The following is a 13,824-nucleotide window of genomic DNA, read 5'->3' on the forward strand; positions in this document are numbered from 1 at the left end:
GGAGGCTGAGGCAGGAGAATTGCTTGAACCCGAGAGGCAGAGGTTGTGGTGAGCTAAGATCGTGCCATTGCACTCCAGACTGGACAACAAGAGCAAAATTCTGCCTCAAAAAAAAAAAATATAGGAGGAATTTCTTTTCTGGAACTAAGCATGAGTAAGCAATGAGCATCCCGAGGGAAAAACTTGCACTAAGGCAAGGAAGCCAAAGCATGAAAGTTTGTCCCAGTCATTGACTCTGGGGGAACCAGAGTCAATGCGTACAAATGCGGGGTCCTGCATAGAGTCCACCACTCAGATGCCCCTCTGGCCCAGTCCTGGAGGGAGCCCCTTAAGCAAGGCCATGAGGACTGATTCCACTAACATGCCCTGGACGGCATCAGGAGCACCTGGCGTCACAGGCTGGGGAACTGTGTAGCTCAACAGTCAGAGAGGACGTACTGTGACATCGGGCCCCATAGAGGGTGCCAGCATAGTCTGGCATGGCACAGTCCACAGTGCTTGGGCAGACAGTTGGCACCAACAGCAGCAGCAGTGTTTCGAAGCATCTCAGAGACCACCCAGGCACCAGTAGCATCAGGGGTCACCATGCAGGGGGCAGAAAGGGCATGTATTAGTCCATTTTACACTGCTGATAAAGACATACCCAAGAGCGGGAAGAAAAGGAGGTTTAATTGGACTTATAGTTCCACGTGGCTGGGAGGTCTCACTATCATGGTGGAGGGCGAAAGGCATGCACTTCTTACATGGCGGTGGCAAAGAGCATGAGGAAGATGCAAAAGCGGAAACACCTGATAAACCTGTCAGATCTCAAGAGACTTATTCAATATCATGAGAATAGCTTGGAAAAACCTGGCCCCCATGATTCAGTTACCACCCCCTGGGTCCCTCCCACAACACGTGGGGATTCTGGGAGATACAATTCAAGTTGAGATTTGGGTGGTGGCACAGCCACACCATATCAGGGCAGACGTGTGATTTCAAGAAGATTTTGTCTGTGATCTCATAGGAAGAAGCCCAGAGAACGCTCCAAGCCACCCACCTTCCCACCTATGTACATCCAGAAATAGAAGGACTTAGGGTCCCCAAATAGCAAATGGAAGCAGGGCATGAGAAAAGTGGTGTTCTTCTAGGTAGGATCTTACTATTAGTATACACACAATATCAACAACAAATGATCAAGGACATCAGCTGAGCCAGTGGCTCATGCTTGTAATCCCAGCACTTTGGGAAACTGAGGCAGGAGGATAACTTGAGCCCAAGGAGGTTGAGGCTACAGTGCACTGTGATCGCTCCACTGGCCTCCAGTGTGACAAGAGAATGAGACATTGTCTCAAGAAATAGAGGAGAAAAAGAACATCTACACATTATGCAGGTGATCAGCTCTCTTTGACTTGAGACAGGAAAATGTAAACATTAAAAATCGGTGACCTATGCCTTTAATTTCAAACTGGGGCCATAAACTTTTCTTGGTTCATAATTATAAGGAACACAAGACTTGGTATTTATAAAGTAACACATGCTGATTTCTTTTATTTCCTTGTTTCTATGAGTCTCCCAACATATTTATTTCCAAAGTATTCTGCGAATTGCAAGTGTCTCATTTTATATACTAAAATTACTCACAATTCTTTTGCCCACTTAGGGAAAAAAAAAACAATTTAATGACAAATTGTTAAAATCATATAAAGCTGTCAAAATCAAAGGGCGCCTTCACTGAAATTTTGATAGCACCTGACATTCTATGTCTGCTGGCATCCGGCTCACTCCAGGACAGTTTTTGGCTCAATCTCATGGGTCTAATCCAGACAGCTGGCACTTCATTAGAAGACATAAATCAGAAATTCTACCCCTCTCTTACCCCAGTCTAGTAGATGGCCACTTATTTCTTGAGAAGAGGAAAAAAATCCTAGAACTAACACACTTTCCTGAAACTTCCTTCTTCTAAATAGCAAAGGGAGGGTAGGAAAGGAAATACCCCCCTTTTTGGCCCCGAACACAGTGTTCCTCATACTCACCCCAAAACACATTGCAAAACAACACATTGTGGACACCCAGCTCACACTCTGGGCTCATCTTGTATAATAAGCTATTTCTTAAAAAGAACCAAAGAGGAACTCAAAATGCCATTCATTTTATTCAGAAAGAAAAAAAAAAAAAAGCTGCACCCTTCTTCCTTTTAAGCTCTATGACATCTCTTACATGCTATTTGGGTTAAATGTCATGAGTTACATTTCAAGGAAATTAGGAAAGCCAGTTCCTTTACGAATTTGGATTGGCCTATACTTGGATTGGCCTCTCTGCTTTTAACTTGATATTTATTATAGCTCCTAGTACTTCTTGTAGTTAAGGGTTCTCAGAGTGGACATCAGAATCGATAGAGCTTTAAAACATTACAGATACCAAGTTCTGTCTTCCAGCCTGTTGATGGGTAGGTAGAGCTCACGATAGGTACTGAGAAGACACTTTGATGATCTCTCGTGGAGACCCATGGCTAAGAGTCTCTGTATTTGTGATAACAGGTGGCCGCCGATTCACTGGCAATAGTTTAGACATTCAATAAAAATTATCATTGGCATTCATTTTCAGAAATTATATTTTGGTAAGTCTATACCAAGAAGAAATAACTCAGAAAGAAACAGTTCCTTTTCCTTCTTCCTTCCTGCTCTGCAAACTCCCAAAACTGGGTCAGTCCTAACATTTCTTTCTTTTTGACATGGAAGGCCCAGATTTCTGAGCCTCAGTGAGGAAAAAAAAAATCACATAATCTGGATCGGCTACAGAGCAAATTCCTGGTGCCATTTTCTGTGTACACTCAACATTGCTCACCCATCCGTCTCCCGGTCCCTAACCTGCTTCGTCTCCATTCCCACAGCAGTTACCCCAGAGCTTCCTCATTCTCTTGGGCCCTCTCCCCTCCATCCATCTCCACTGTTTTCAGCAGAAAATTTGTTTCCTATTTCATGAAGAAATTGGGGTGTAAATTGCCCTTGCTTGCTTTCTCCCATCCACTCCTATTATTTTCACAATTGTAAATCACCTGGGGAGTTTTAAAAATTAGTAGTGCCTGGGCCTCGTTCCAAAAAATGACGATTTCATTAACCAGGGTGCACCTTGGGCGTCAAAAACTTCCTTCGTTGATTTTAATGTACAGCCAAGGTGAGATGCACTGCTCCCAATGAGAGATGTAAAGCAGGGTCACTCAATGAGGTTTCCTTTTTTAAAATCTAAATATGATTAATCCCATCCCCAGAGATCCAGATTCAGTTCATCTGGGGCAGCTGTTCTTGCCACTGATATTTTTAAAGCACTCTATTAAGTGCCTTTTATATGCTGGAAACACCAGAGGAAACAGAAGAGAGACAGAAGTCTGAAAACTCTGCCAGCTCAGGTAAATAAACATGTTGATGATCATGTCAAATTTATTGGTTATTTATAAATTAACCAGTTTGTACCCTATAGAGAATTCAACTTTTCTCCCTTAAACATTTAAATGTACACAGCTTTGGGAAAATAATTGGTAAATAATTTTCACCTTCAGTGAAAAAAGACTTTTTAAACTAACTACACCCTACAGAAATACTGATAGCTTGGATGATGTCAAAATTTAAAATTCTTTATATTAAAAACACCATAGTAAAAATAAAAGGGAAATGAGAACCCTGAAACATACATTACACCTATGACAGGCAAAACCTAAGATCCTTACTATTTATAGAACATATGAATTAGTAGAAAAAAGAAAGGAAGAAGAATGGGCATACCAACAGAAAAGCAGATCAAGGACCTAAATACAGGGTTTTTAAAAAATACAAATAGCCAATAAACCTATAAGAGATGGCAAACACAACTGCTCTTTAAAAAGCAAATTACAAAGGCGCTAAGGTACTATTTTGCCTATGATACTATTTTGGAAGAGAGGAAATGGAATAAATTTCCAGTGTTGCAAGTTTGTAAGGTTAAGGAGAAACATTTCCTTGCATTGCTGTTTAGAGGGTAAGTTCTTTAGAGGGAGCAATTTAACTACACATATCAAAAACCTTAAACTCTTGCATGGACTTTGAGTCAGAAGTTCTGCATCTTAGCATTTGACCTAAGGAAATAATCATCTATGCTGCTGAGGTGCCTGCAGGCACTGACTCAAGTTTCTGGTATTAAAAGACCACACGGAAGGTGCTGGACAAGGGCCACTGGGAGCAGATTTATTGGAAAACCTTACCCTGCCAACATCATGCCCGGCACCTCTCACTGATGTGATAGTGGAAACTGCCTCCTTTGCAGAGCACTGAGGTTTTCCACCCAAATAGCCTGCTGACCTCACCTCTACCAGCCGTCTCTGACCATTCCACTCTCTCTAATGCAGCCAAACCCCTCTTGCCACACCACACGGTACATACGATCCCTTGATGGGCCCCTCTGTATTCCCAGCATGTGCAGCCAGTCCCTGGTAGTCATTTTCTTCTGGCAGCGTTCTTGCTGAGGAGTCTGGGCATGAGCAGGTGCTCCAGGTCTTCTGAGGACACTCTGCAATCATCATCCTGATACCATTCGGCTTCTATCCAGTGGTATTTAACTCCCTCCATCCCCGGCTTCTGTTTTGTCAGTCACCTCACTGAGAGGTTTCTGACTCCCACCCACAGCACAGGGCCCTTTAAACACAACCCACCTGCACTGCGCATGGACACGTGCTTTAACCTTGACTCGTCTGCCCTGCCCAACTCAAAAGCACATCACCATACTCCTTCTATCCATATCCTTGCCCTTCTCAACCCTTTTACTTCCGAATGAGACTCCGCAACAGGGCTTATCATGGTTGAAAACAAATCTAGTTGTTCAACAGCTGGGGATCTGCTAGATATATTATCATGGTTCATTAACATAATGTAATATAATTCGACCAATAACACCTTCTGCAAAGTAGAATATGTAATAATGAGGCCGGGCGAGGTGGTTCACATCTGTAATCCTAGCACTTTGGGAGGCCGAGGCAAGTGGATCATGTGAGGTCAGGAGTTCGAAACCAGCCTGACCAACATGGTGAAACTCCATCTCTACTGAAAATACAAAAATTAGCCAGACGTGGTGGTGCATGGCTGTAGTCCCAGCTACGCAGGAGGCTGAGGCATGAGAATCACTTAAGCTCAGGAGGCAGAGGTTGCAGTGAGCAGAGATGGTGCCACTGCACTCCAGCCTAGGCAACAGAGTGAGATTCTCTCAAAGCAAAACAAAAAGAAGATGTAATAATGAGAATGATGCCCACCATACACTAAGAGAAAGAGTTACAGAATAGGTTTTCTTAAGGATGAATGTACATCAAGATGCTATCCAGTTATACATTTCTAGTTTGTAGGATTATGGTTGGTTTACCTTTTCTTTTTTGTTTCTCTCTGCTTTATAACTTTTAAAAATGAGTGTGTGTTCTTTTGGAAAAACAAAACATTAGAAAGAAAAAACTCAATATGGCATGTTAAAAGGGTTATCTGTTTTTCAAAGGTGTTGAGCCTCCAGCCAGTGTGTACCCCACCAAGATGGGTCACTCTGCCTACAAAGCTGAAATTGCCCAGGGTGGCAGCAGCAGTCACAAGACCTTAGAAAAGGGCTCACTTTGCCTCTAGGTGGTGCAAAGTCATGATTCCCGGCAGCAAGGCCTGGAGAAAGAGTTGGCAACCTATCTATCTCTCCATAGAAATGGGAGGGCCCTAGAAACACGTACAGTTACAATGCTAAATGAAGCCCAAGATTAATGATTTGTAAACATTTAGCAGACAAACCTTTTTTTACCCCAAATGGAATCATATAAAACATCAATTCTTAAACACAAAAATTTTGTTGATCATGATGAAGCAAGACTCAAGGCATCTACAGGCCCTCAATTGAGCTCTCTCTTCTCCCCAACACACACACACACACACACACACACACACACACACACACATTTTCTTTTTTCTTTTCTTTTTTTTTTTTTGAGATGGAGTCTCACTCTGTTGCCCAGGCTAGAGTGCAATGGTGCCACCTTGGCTCACTACAGCCTCCTCCTCTAAGTTCAAGGGATTCTTCTGCCTCAGCCTCCCCCCACCCCCCTGCCCACCCACAGTAGCTGGCACTACAGGCACCCACCACCATGGCTGACTAATTTTTGTATTTTTAGTAGAGACAGGGTTTCGCCATGTTGGCTAGGCTGGTTTCAAACTCCTGACCTCAGGTGATCCACCCGCCTCAGCCTTCCAAAGTGCTAGGATTACAGGAGTGAGCCACTGCGCCCAGCCGCATGCAGATTTTCACAGTCGCTCTGGAAGTAGCATTGTAAGTTTCTTAAATGACAATTTAATCAACAGTAGTTGGTTTTAAGAAGGCAACTTACATCCCATCACCAGGTTTGTTAATTCAAGGTATGAAATCCAGCCAAGCTTATTTTTGACATAAGAGTTGAGAAAAATTACTTAGGCAGATAGTGACGGTATGGGATGAAAAGCAGCCCCAAATCATTTTCTTTTCTAACAAACAGCAGCCTGTAAAATCGAGCTGCAGACATAGACAAGGTGAATGCTGGCAGCTGTGCCAATAGGAAAAGGCTACCTGGGACTAGGAATGGTCAACATGGCAGCTCCATGTTCACTTCTCTTTGCCAGCCACGTGTATAGTGAGGAGCAGACAACACAGCACTGGCCAAGTGGAAAGCGTATTTGCATAATAAGATTAGGGTGGGGTGGCCAGCCTTCCCCCAAGTGCTATGTCAATATCACAACTGGTCCAACCAATCAGTGGGCCCTATGTAAATTAGATACCACCTCCTCAAGCCTGTCTATAAAATCCAGTGCTCTCTGCCATGGGTCAGAATTCCCATTTGGGAGCCTCTCTCTCAAAAGAGTGAAAGCTGTTCTCCTTTCTTTTTCTTTAGTCTATTAAACCTCCGCTCCTAAACTCACTCCTTGTGTGTGTCCACGACCTTAATCTTCTTGGCATGAGATGATGGACCTCAGGTATGTAGCCCAGACGACCACGCTGCTTCATTTTGACTTCCCAAACATGACCATTTGCTGCATACACACCTGAGTTCTAAAGGCCCAAACTTTCTTCTATGTAGAAAGCTTTCTTTATCATGTCTGCCTACAAAATCCTGCAAATCCAAGATCTTCCCTCTAGTCTTTTCTTCCCTGCAACACCTTAGATAAAATGAAGTTTTCCTTCATCTGTAACGGGGTGTCTGGACTGAGCTACAAGTCCTATTCGAGTCTTGAAGGTAGGACTGAAAACTCCCTCCCTGTTCCTGGACACTTTCATGGGTCTGTGCACCCACTGGTTTTGATGGGGGTTAAGGAATCTAGGTGGTGACAGGGAGAGAACTCTAATGGTGGCCAGGATTGAGGTTCGGGCAATAGAGCTAAGCCTGATTTGAGGACCTGAGACCCGCATGGAGAAAAGCTGCCTCAAAGAAGGAGTCTGGCTCTTGCTACATTCAGCCACAAGGTTTACAGGTGGAAGGGGAAGTGGTGGCTTCCAGGCAAGCAGAATGGCCATTACTTGAAATCACTGAAGCCCAGCTAATCTGTGGGTACATATATACTCTAAGGGCTAAAAGTCTGCTGTTTCCAAGCACAATCAGCTATTCCAGTACTCTGTTTGACACGTCTTTAGAAAACTAGAACTCAGTGTCAGGAAGCCAAGATTCCAACTAACAGAAGAAATAAGTCAATCTAAAGCACGAGTGACACATCCACCAATATCTTAGATGGAAGCAGTAGCAGCACCCGCAGCATTTGGATTAGACCCAAGCAGGAGTGGTAGAAAATAGCATGCCGAGGGGTTTGCACACTAGAGTGAGAAGCTGAGCACAAAGCAGATGCAGTGGGGTAGTTAGCAGTCTGGACCAACAAATAAGGGCACAGGAGGCCCATCGTGGGTCTGGTTTAAAATGGGAGCAGCGTCTGGGTGTGGTAGCTCATGCCTATAAACCCAGCACTTTGGGAGGCTGAGGTGGAAGGATCACTTGAGGTCAGGAATTCGAGACCAGCCTGGCCAACATGGCAAAACCCCATCTCTACTAAAACTACAAAAATTAGCCAGGCATGGTGGTGCCCTCCTGTAATCCCAGCTACTCAGGAGGCTGAGGCAGGAGGATCACTTGAGCTCAGGAGGCAAAGACTGCAGTGAGCCAAGATCATACCACTGCACTCCAGCCTGGGCACCAGAGCAAGACTCCATCTCAAAAAAAATCAATCAATCAATTAATTAAACAGAAGCAGAAACAAGATGGGTGAAGAAGAGGAGATGGAGGTCTATTATTAATAGCTGAGGTTTAGTTAGCAAAATTCAGATGGAAATGTTAAGATGCACTCCTTTGCACCCACAAGGTATCCTTTGTTTTCCTGTTGTTTGTGCATGTGACTAGGGATTGCCATTCCTAGGTACCACGTACATCTGTGAGATTGCCGTGCTGCAGAGATCCACACATCAGAAAAATACTCCCATGTGAGGCTCAACTTCCAGGAAACAATGCACTTAGAAGCTGTTGCATGGTCATTACTTGATACTGAGGAATTTCCACTGATAACAGGAAGTTATAGAAAGGATTCCTTGGTCCAGGGAAGGCTGCTTTAAGCCTAAGCATATTTGAACTGCAGAATAACTTTTATTTAAAAATTTTGGAAAAGGAAAAGCTACACAAAGATAAAAGTTTCATAGCTTGGAATGAAGATGGTTAGGAAGCTGCAGGAGTGTTCATAAATCCAAGCATTGTAGATGATGTTAGTTTCTTCTAACATAACGTCCAAACTGCTGCTAGCTAACAGACATGTATGCATTTCAAACTACATGGATAGAGCACAGAACATGTTCACTTTTCCCACATTTCCTAAAGAGAGCCAAATTATTCTAGATGTTGTTCATCACCTGCCACTACTCAACTTCTTTTATTTACAAGTACCACCTGTAGTGAAACCATATTTATGGCATACTTGCTTAGGTTCAGATTTATATGTTTAAGATTTACATGTTAATGTAGTTATATATTAATTCATGTTCCAAGGAATAAATGAGAAAATCTCCTGGATTCAAAATTTACATAATTTATATCATTAATTTCATGTTAAAATGAGTGAAAGAGACCATTTGCATTCAAGATTTGAATAAAAATTAAATGCATGTATCATTCATATTTATTAAATGCATGTATCATTCATATTTACAAAGACATTTCAAATGACTGCTAGATTTTTTAAGCATGAATTTATTACATGGTGGAACTATCAAATCAGACACTAATCTTCCTAAATTTGGGCAGAGAACAGCTCAAGAAGGAGGCTCTTCAAGTGAGAAGCAGTTGTACAAAATGTTCTAGAGTCTTCACCAGATCTACTTATTCTTTAGATGTCTTATTTGAGTTCTGTGTCATTATTAAAATTGTGGATATAAGTAATATTCCCCTTTAAAAATCCAACTCACAGCCGGGCATGGTGGCTCACACCTGTAATCCCAGCACTTTGGGAGGCCAAGGCAGGTGGATCACCTAAGGTCAGGAGTTCGAGACCATCCTGGCCAACATGATGAACCCCATCTCCACTAAAAATACAAAAATTAACCAGGCACAGTGGTGCATGCCTGCAATCCCAGCTACTCAGGAGGCTGAGGCAGGAGAATTGCTTGAACCCGGGAGTGGAGCTTGCAGTGAGCAGAGGCCGCGCCACCACGTTCCAACCTGGGTGACAGAGCAAGACTCTGTCTCAAAAAAAAAAAAAAATATCCAACTCATCACTAACAAAAATAAAATGCCATTAACTTATTCCCAAAAAGATACATGCGCCTTTCTTTTTAAAGAAGACTTTTTAACTTAGATAGGAAATTTATATTAATATGGAAAATACAGAATCATCAGGAACCATCCAATTTAAAGCTGGGTGCAGCCGTGCATATCTATAATCCCAGCTACTTAGGAGGCTGATGCAGGAGGATCTCCTGAGCTCAGGAGCTCTAGATCAGCCTAGGTAACATAGCAAGACCTCAGCTCAAATAGAAAAATATCAAGTTTAAAAATAGATTCGCATTTTTTTTAAGACAGTCTTGTTCCGTCACCCAGGCTGGAGTGCAGTGGCGAGATCTTGGCTCACTGCAGCCTCTGCCTCCCGGATTCAAGGAATTCCCTGCCTCAGCCTCCTCAGTAGCTGGGATTACAGGCATCTGCTACCACGCCTGGCTAATTTTTGGACTTTGAGTAGAGACAGGGTTTCACCATGTTGGTCAGGCTGATCTTGAACTCCTGATCTCATGATCCACCCACCTCGGTCTCCCAAAGTGCTGGGATTACAGGCATAAGCCACCGTGCCCAGCCATACGTTTGCATTTTTAAGGAATCTAGAGATATGGCAAAGAATTTGGAGATTCCCAGCTCTCCTGAGTTAAGGCAAATACACTTGACTTTGGAGGGCAGGTGTGACTTGGGTGTGCCTTCTGCTCAACAGATGACCCTGGCTGCCATCTTATCTACCTACATATCACCTGTGTTATGTTAGACATAAGAGACTGTCATCTTCCACCCAAGGATGAAGTACAAAGCGACAGGCTCAGATTTTCCAATTTCCAAGTGGCCTCCAACTCAGTTTTCCCTTCCTTCTGAGCTGGCAAGAGTGACTGGAAGGCACCGGTACCTGACCCATAAATGACTGACGGGCACCTGTGGTGAACCCCATCACTCTGAAGCTGTTTCCTGAGGCTCACTTAGTTGACTGCATTCACTCCATCAGAAAACAATCTGACAAACCTTAACCATTTCAAATGCACATGACAATATCTTAGCCACACAGTAACTAGCATACCAATATTGCCAAATAAACACAGATACTACCGCATGAAATTTAATGAAAGCTGGAGGAATTTATGTATGACTAAATAAAAAAAAACATTCCATTAACAAAATACCCTTTTCTAAGGGCCAACCTGTATTTAGTTTCAAGGCTTCACTTTGGAGGAAATGTGGCATATCTTGTTGGGTTTTCTTTAAATTTTATTTTTTATAGGAATGGTGTCTTGCTATGTTGCTCAGACTGGTCTTAAACTCCTGAACCCATGCTGTCTTCCTATCCTGGGCTCCAAATGTGCTGGGATTACAGACCTGAGCCACCACACCCAGCCATATCTTGGTTTTATTAATGTGATCTTTGGCATGTTTTTATAATTCATAAATTAAAACACATGATTATCTAGGACACAACTACTGCAGTCATATTAATTCCTGTAGTAAAAGTCTCAAAACTAAGCTTTTTATTAATGCATTTAAACATAAGGTTTAAGAGATTTCCCAGAAAAACATAGATCTATAATAATTTACTAGGATACTTTCTTGCTGGAATACATATTAAGGTTTTGGTATTAACTATTTGATAATTTTTAATTTATCAGTACTACCAAAATGCATATAGGAAACAAAAATAGCTATCTAGCTATCAAGGTAGGTTTAAAAATAATTATATTTAGATATCTTCATTTGCAACCTTCATCAGTAATGTTAGCCCTAAGAAAAGGTATCATTAAACCTGTTGTCAGATAACAGAGTGGCAGAAAGGTAAAAGATATATCAAACTTTAAAAAATATTTATATTTAAAAGAACACTTACTCTTTTGATACCCTCTAAGAGGATATATCCTGAGTTTTTCAATAATATCAACCATGATCAGGGATGACAGAACCAGAGATACCGGCAGGTCAGGTAACATATCAGGTAAGACATCAGAGGACCCATTAATGCTCTTTTGAACCTGTTTAGAGAAAACCGTTTAGAAGCATTAAATTATAATTTAATTCAAAATGCATTCAACAGTCTGAATGCAGCACTAAATTAATTATAATTACATTTACTCAAAAACTAGAAGGTTTTGAGCTTGTCAGGCTTTAAACTCCAAAAGGTTTCGAACCATTTCTAAAGCTGTCATAAGGAATCATATCAATGGAAGCATATTTTCAGTTAAAGACAGGCTTTGGTAAATACATGCAGAAATATAGTTGTGGACTGGGTGTAATATTGAAGGGGTAACTCCTTCCAACTCTACTGCTGTGCAGAACTTCTAAGAATCCAGCCTCAAAGAGCTAGGGGGACAAATATTAACATTTAGGGTCTTCCAAGAAGGCAGAACTCAGATAATTCCAGCTAGACTTCAGAACACTTCCTTCATCTATCTGCTTAAAGTATTTACAAAAAGCTGTGGCAAACCAGGTGCAGTGGTTCACACCTATAATCCCAGCACTTTTGGAAGCCAAGGTGGGAGGATTACTTGAGCCCAGGAGCTCACACCAACCTGGGCAACAACACCAGAACCCATGTCTACAAAAAATTTAAAAATTAGCTGGGTGTGGTGGCTCACAGCTTTGGTTTCCAGCTACTCAGGATGCTGAGGTGGGAGGATCACTTGAGCCCAGGAGCTCGAGGCTGCAATGAGTCAAGATTGTGACACTGCACTCTAGCTTGGGTGACAGAGCAAGACCCTGCTCCACCAAAAAACAGAAACAAAACAACAATAACAAAAAACTATGGTAAGCACTGTATTAATGGTGAAATATTGAAAGTTTTCCCTCTGAAATCAGGAATGAAACAAAGATGCCACAGTGACAATTTCTGTTGAGCATTGTCCATTGTCCTGGAGGTCTTAGCCAGGGTACTGAGCCAGAGAAAGAAATTAACAGTGTAGGCTGGGCGCCGTGGCTCACATCTGTAATCCCAGCACTCTGGGAAGCCAAGGTGGGTGGATCACCTGAGGTCAGGAGTTCGAGACCAGCCTGGCCAACATGGTGAAACTGTCTCAAAAAAAAAAAAATAAAAAAAAAAAAAAAAAAACCTTGCCAGGCATGGTGGCACATGCCAGTAATCCCAGCTATTTAGGATGCTGAGGCAGGAGAATCACGTGAACCCAGGAGGCAGAGGTTGTAGTGAGCTCAGATCATGCCATTGCACTCCAGCCTGGGCCACAGAGCAAGACTCCATCTCAAAAATAAAAATAACAGTGTAAATATTGGAAAGAAGAGAAACAAAATAAAATTATTCATAAGCTATTTGATTGCACATAGAGAAAATCTCCCCCAAATGGATAGGTTATTTCTAAATACCAAAGACAAAAGAGTTCAAATATGTGAAATTTTTTTAAATGATGCTATTCAATGCAACTTCAATCAATATTCTAACTTTTTGTGGAAAAGGACAAGCTGATACTAAAATTTAAATGGAAATGCAAAAGGCAGGAAATTCTAGAAGAAACAGAACAAGCTAGGAAGATTTACTCTTCTGGATATAAAGAACCAGTATAAAGCTGCAATAACTAAGACAGTGTGGTGCTGGCATAGGAATTATGGATACCTGCACTTGATTTATAACAAAGGTGGCACAGCAGAGAAATGCGGGAAGGACAGACCAATAAATGGTGCTCGATCCATTTAATATTATACTGGGAAAAAATTAACTCACTGCTACAGAACATATACAAAAATCAGTTCCAGATGTATCGTGAATCTAAAAAACAATGAAGAAACAATATAGCCTTCAAAATATAATCAGGAGGTGGGGCATGGTGACTCACATCTACAATCCCAGCACTTTGGGAAGCCAAGGCAGGTGAATCACTTGAGGTCAGGAGTTTGAGACCAACCTAGCCAACATGGTGAAACCCAGTTTCTATTAAAAATACAAAAATTAGCCAGGTGTGGTGGCACACGTCTGTGGTCCAAGCTACTTGGGGGGCTGAGAGGGGAGAATAACTTGAACCCAGGAGGTGGAGGAGGTTGCAGTGGGCAGAGATCGCACCACAGCATTCAGCCTGAGTGATAGGGCAACACTCCATCTCAAAAAA

At 42.2% G+C, this 13,824-nt stretch overlaps 1 protein-coding gene across 1 annotated transcript in view; it reads right to left on the bottom strand.

Moving 5' to 3' along the window:
* TMEM236 (transmembrane protein 236) overlaps positions 1 to 13,824 on the bottom strand; it is a 47,369-nt gene that overhangs the window by 9,823 nt on the left and 23,722 nt on the right. Inside the window, exon 3 of the mRNA XM_017529767.2 lies at positions 11,604 to 11,745. Coding sequence (XP_017385256.1) covers positions 11,604 to 11,745 — 142 coding nt within the window. The remainder of the gene's footprint in view (positions 1 to 11,603; positions 11,746 to 13,824) is intronic.

The sequence above is a fragment of the Cebus imitator genome, unplaced genomic scaffold, assembly GCF_001604975.1.
Source record: "Cebus imitator isolate Cc_AM_T3 unplaced genomic scaffold, Cebus_imitator-1.0 Scaffold61, whole genome shotgun sequence".
Classification (NCBI taxonomy): Eukaryota; Metazoa; Chordata; class Mammalia; order Primates; family Cebidae; genus Cebus; species Cebus imitator.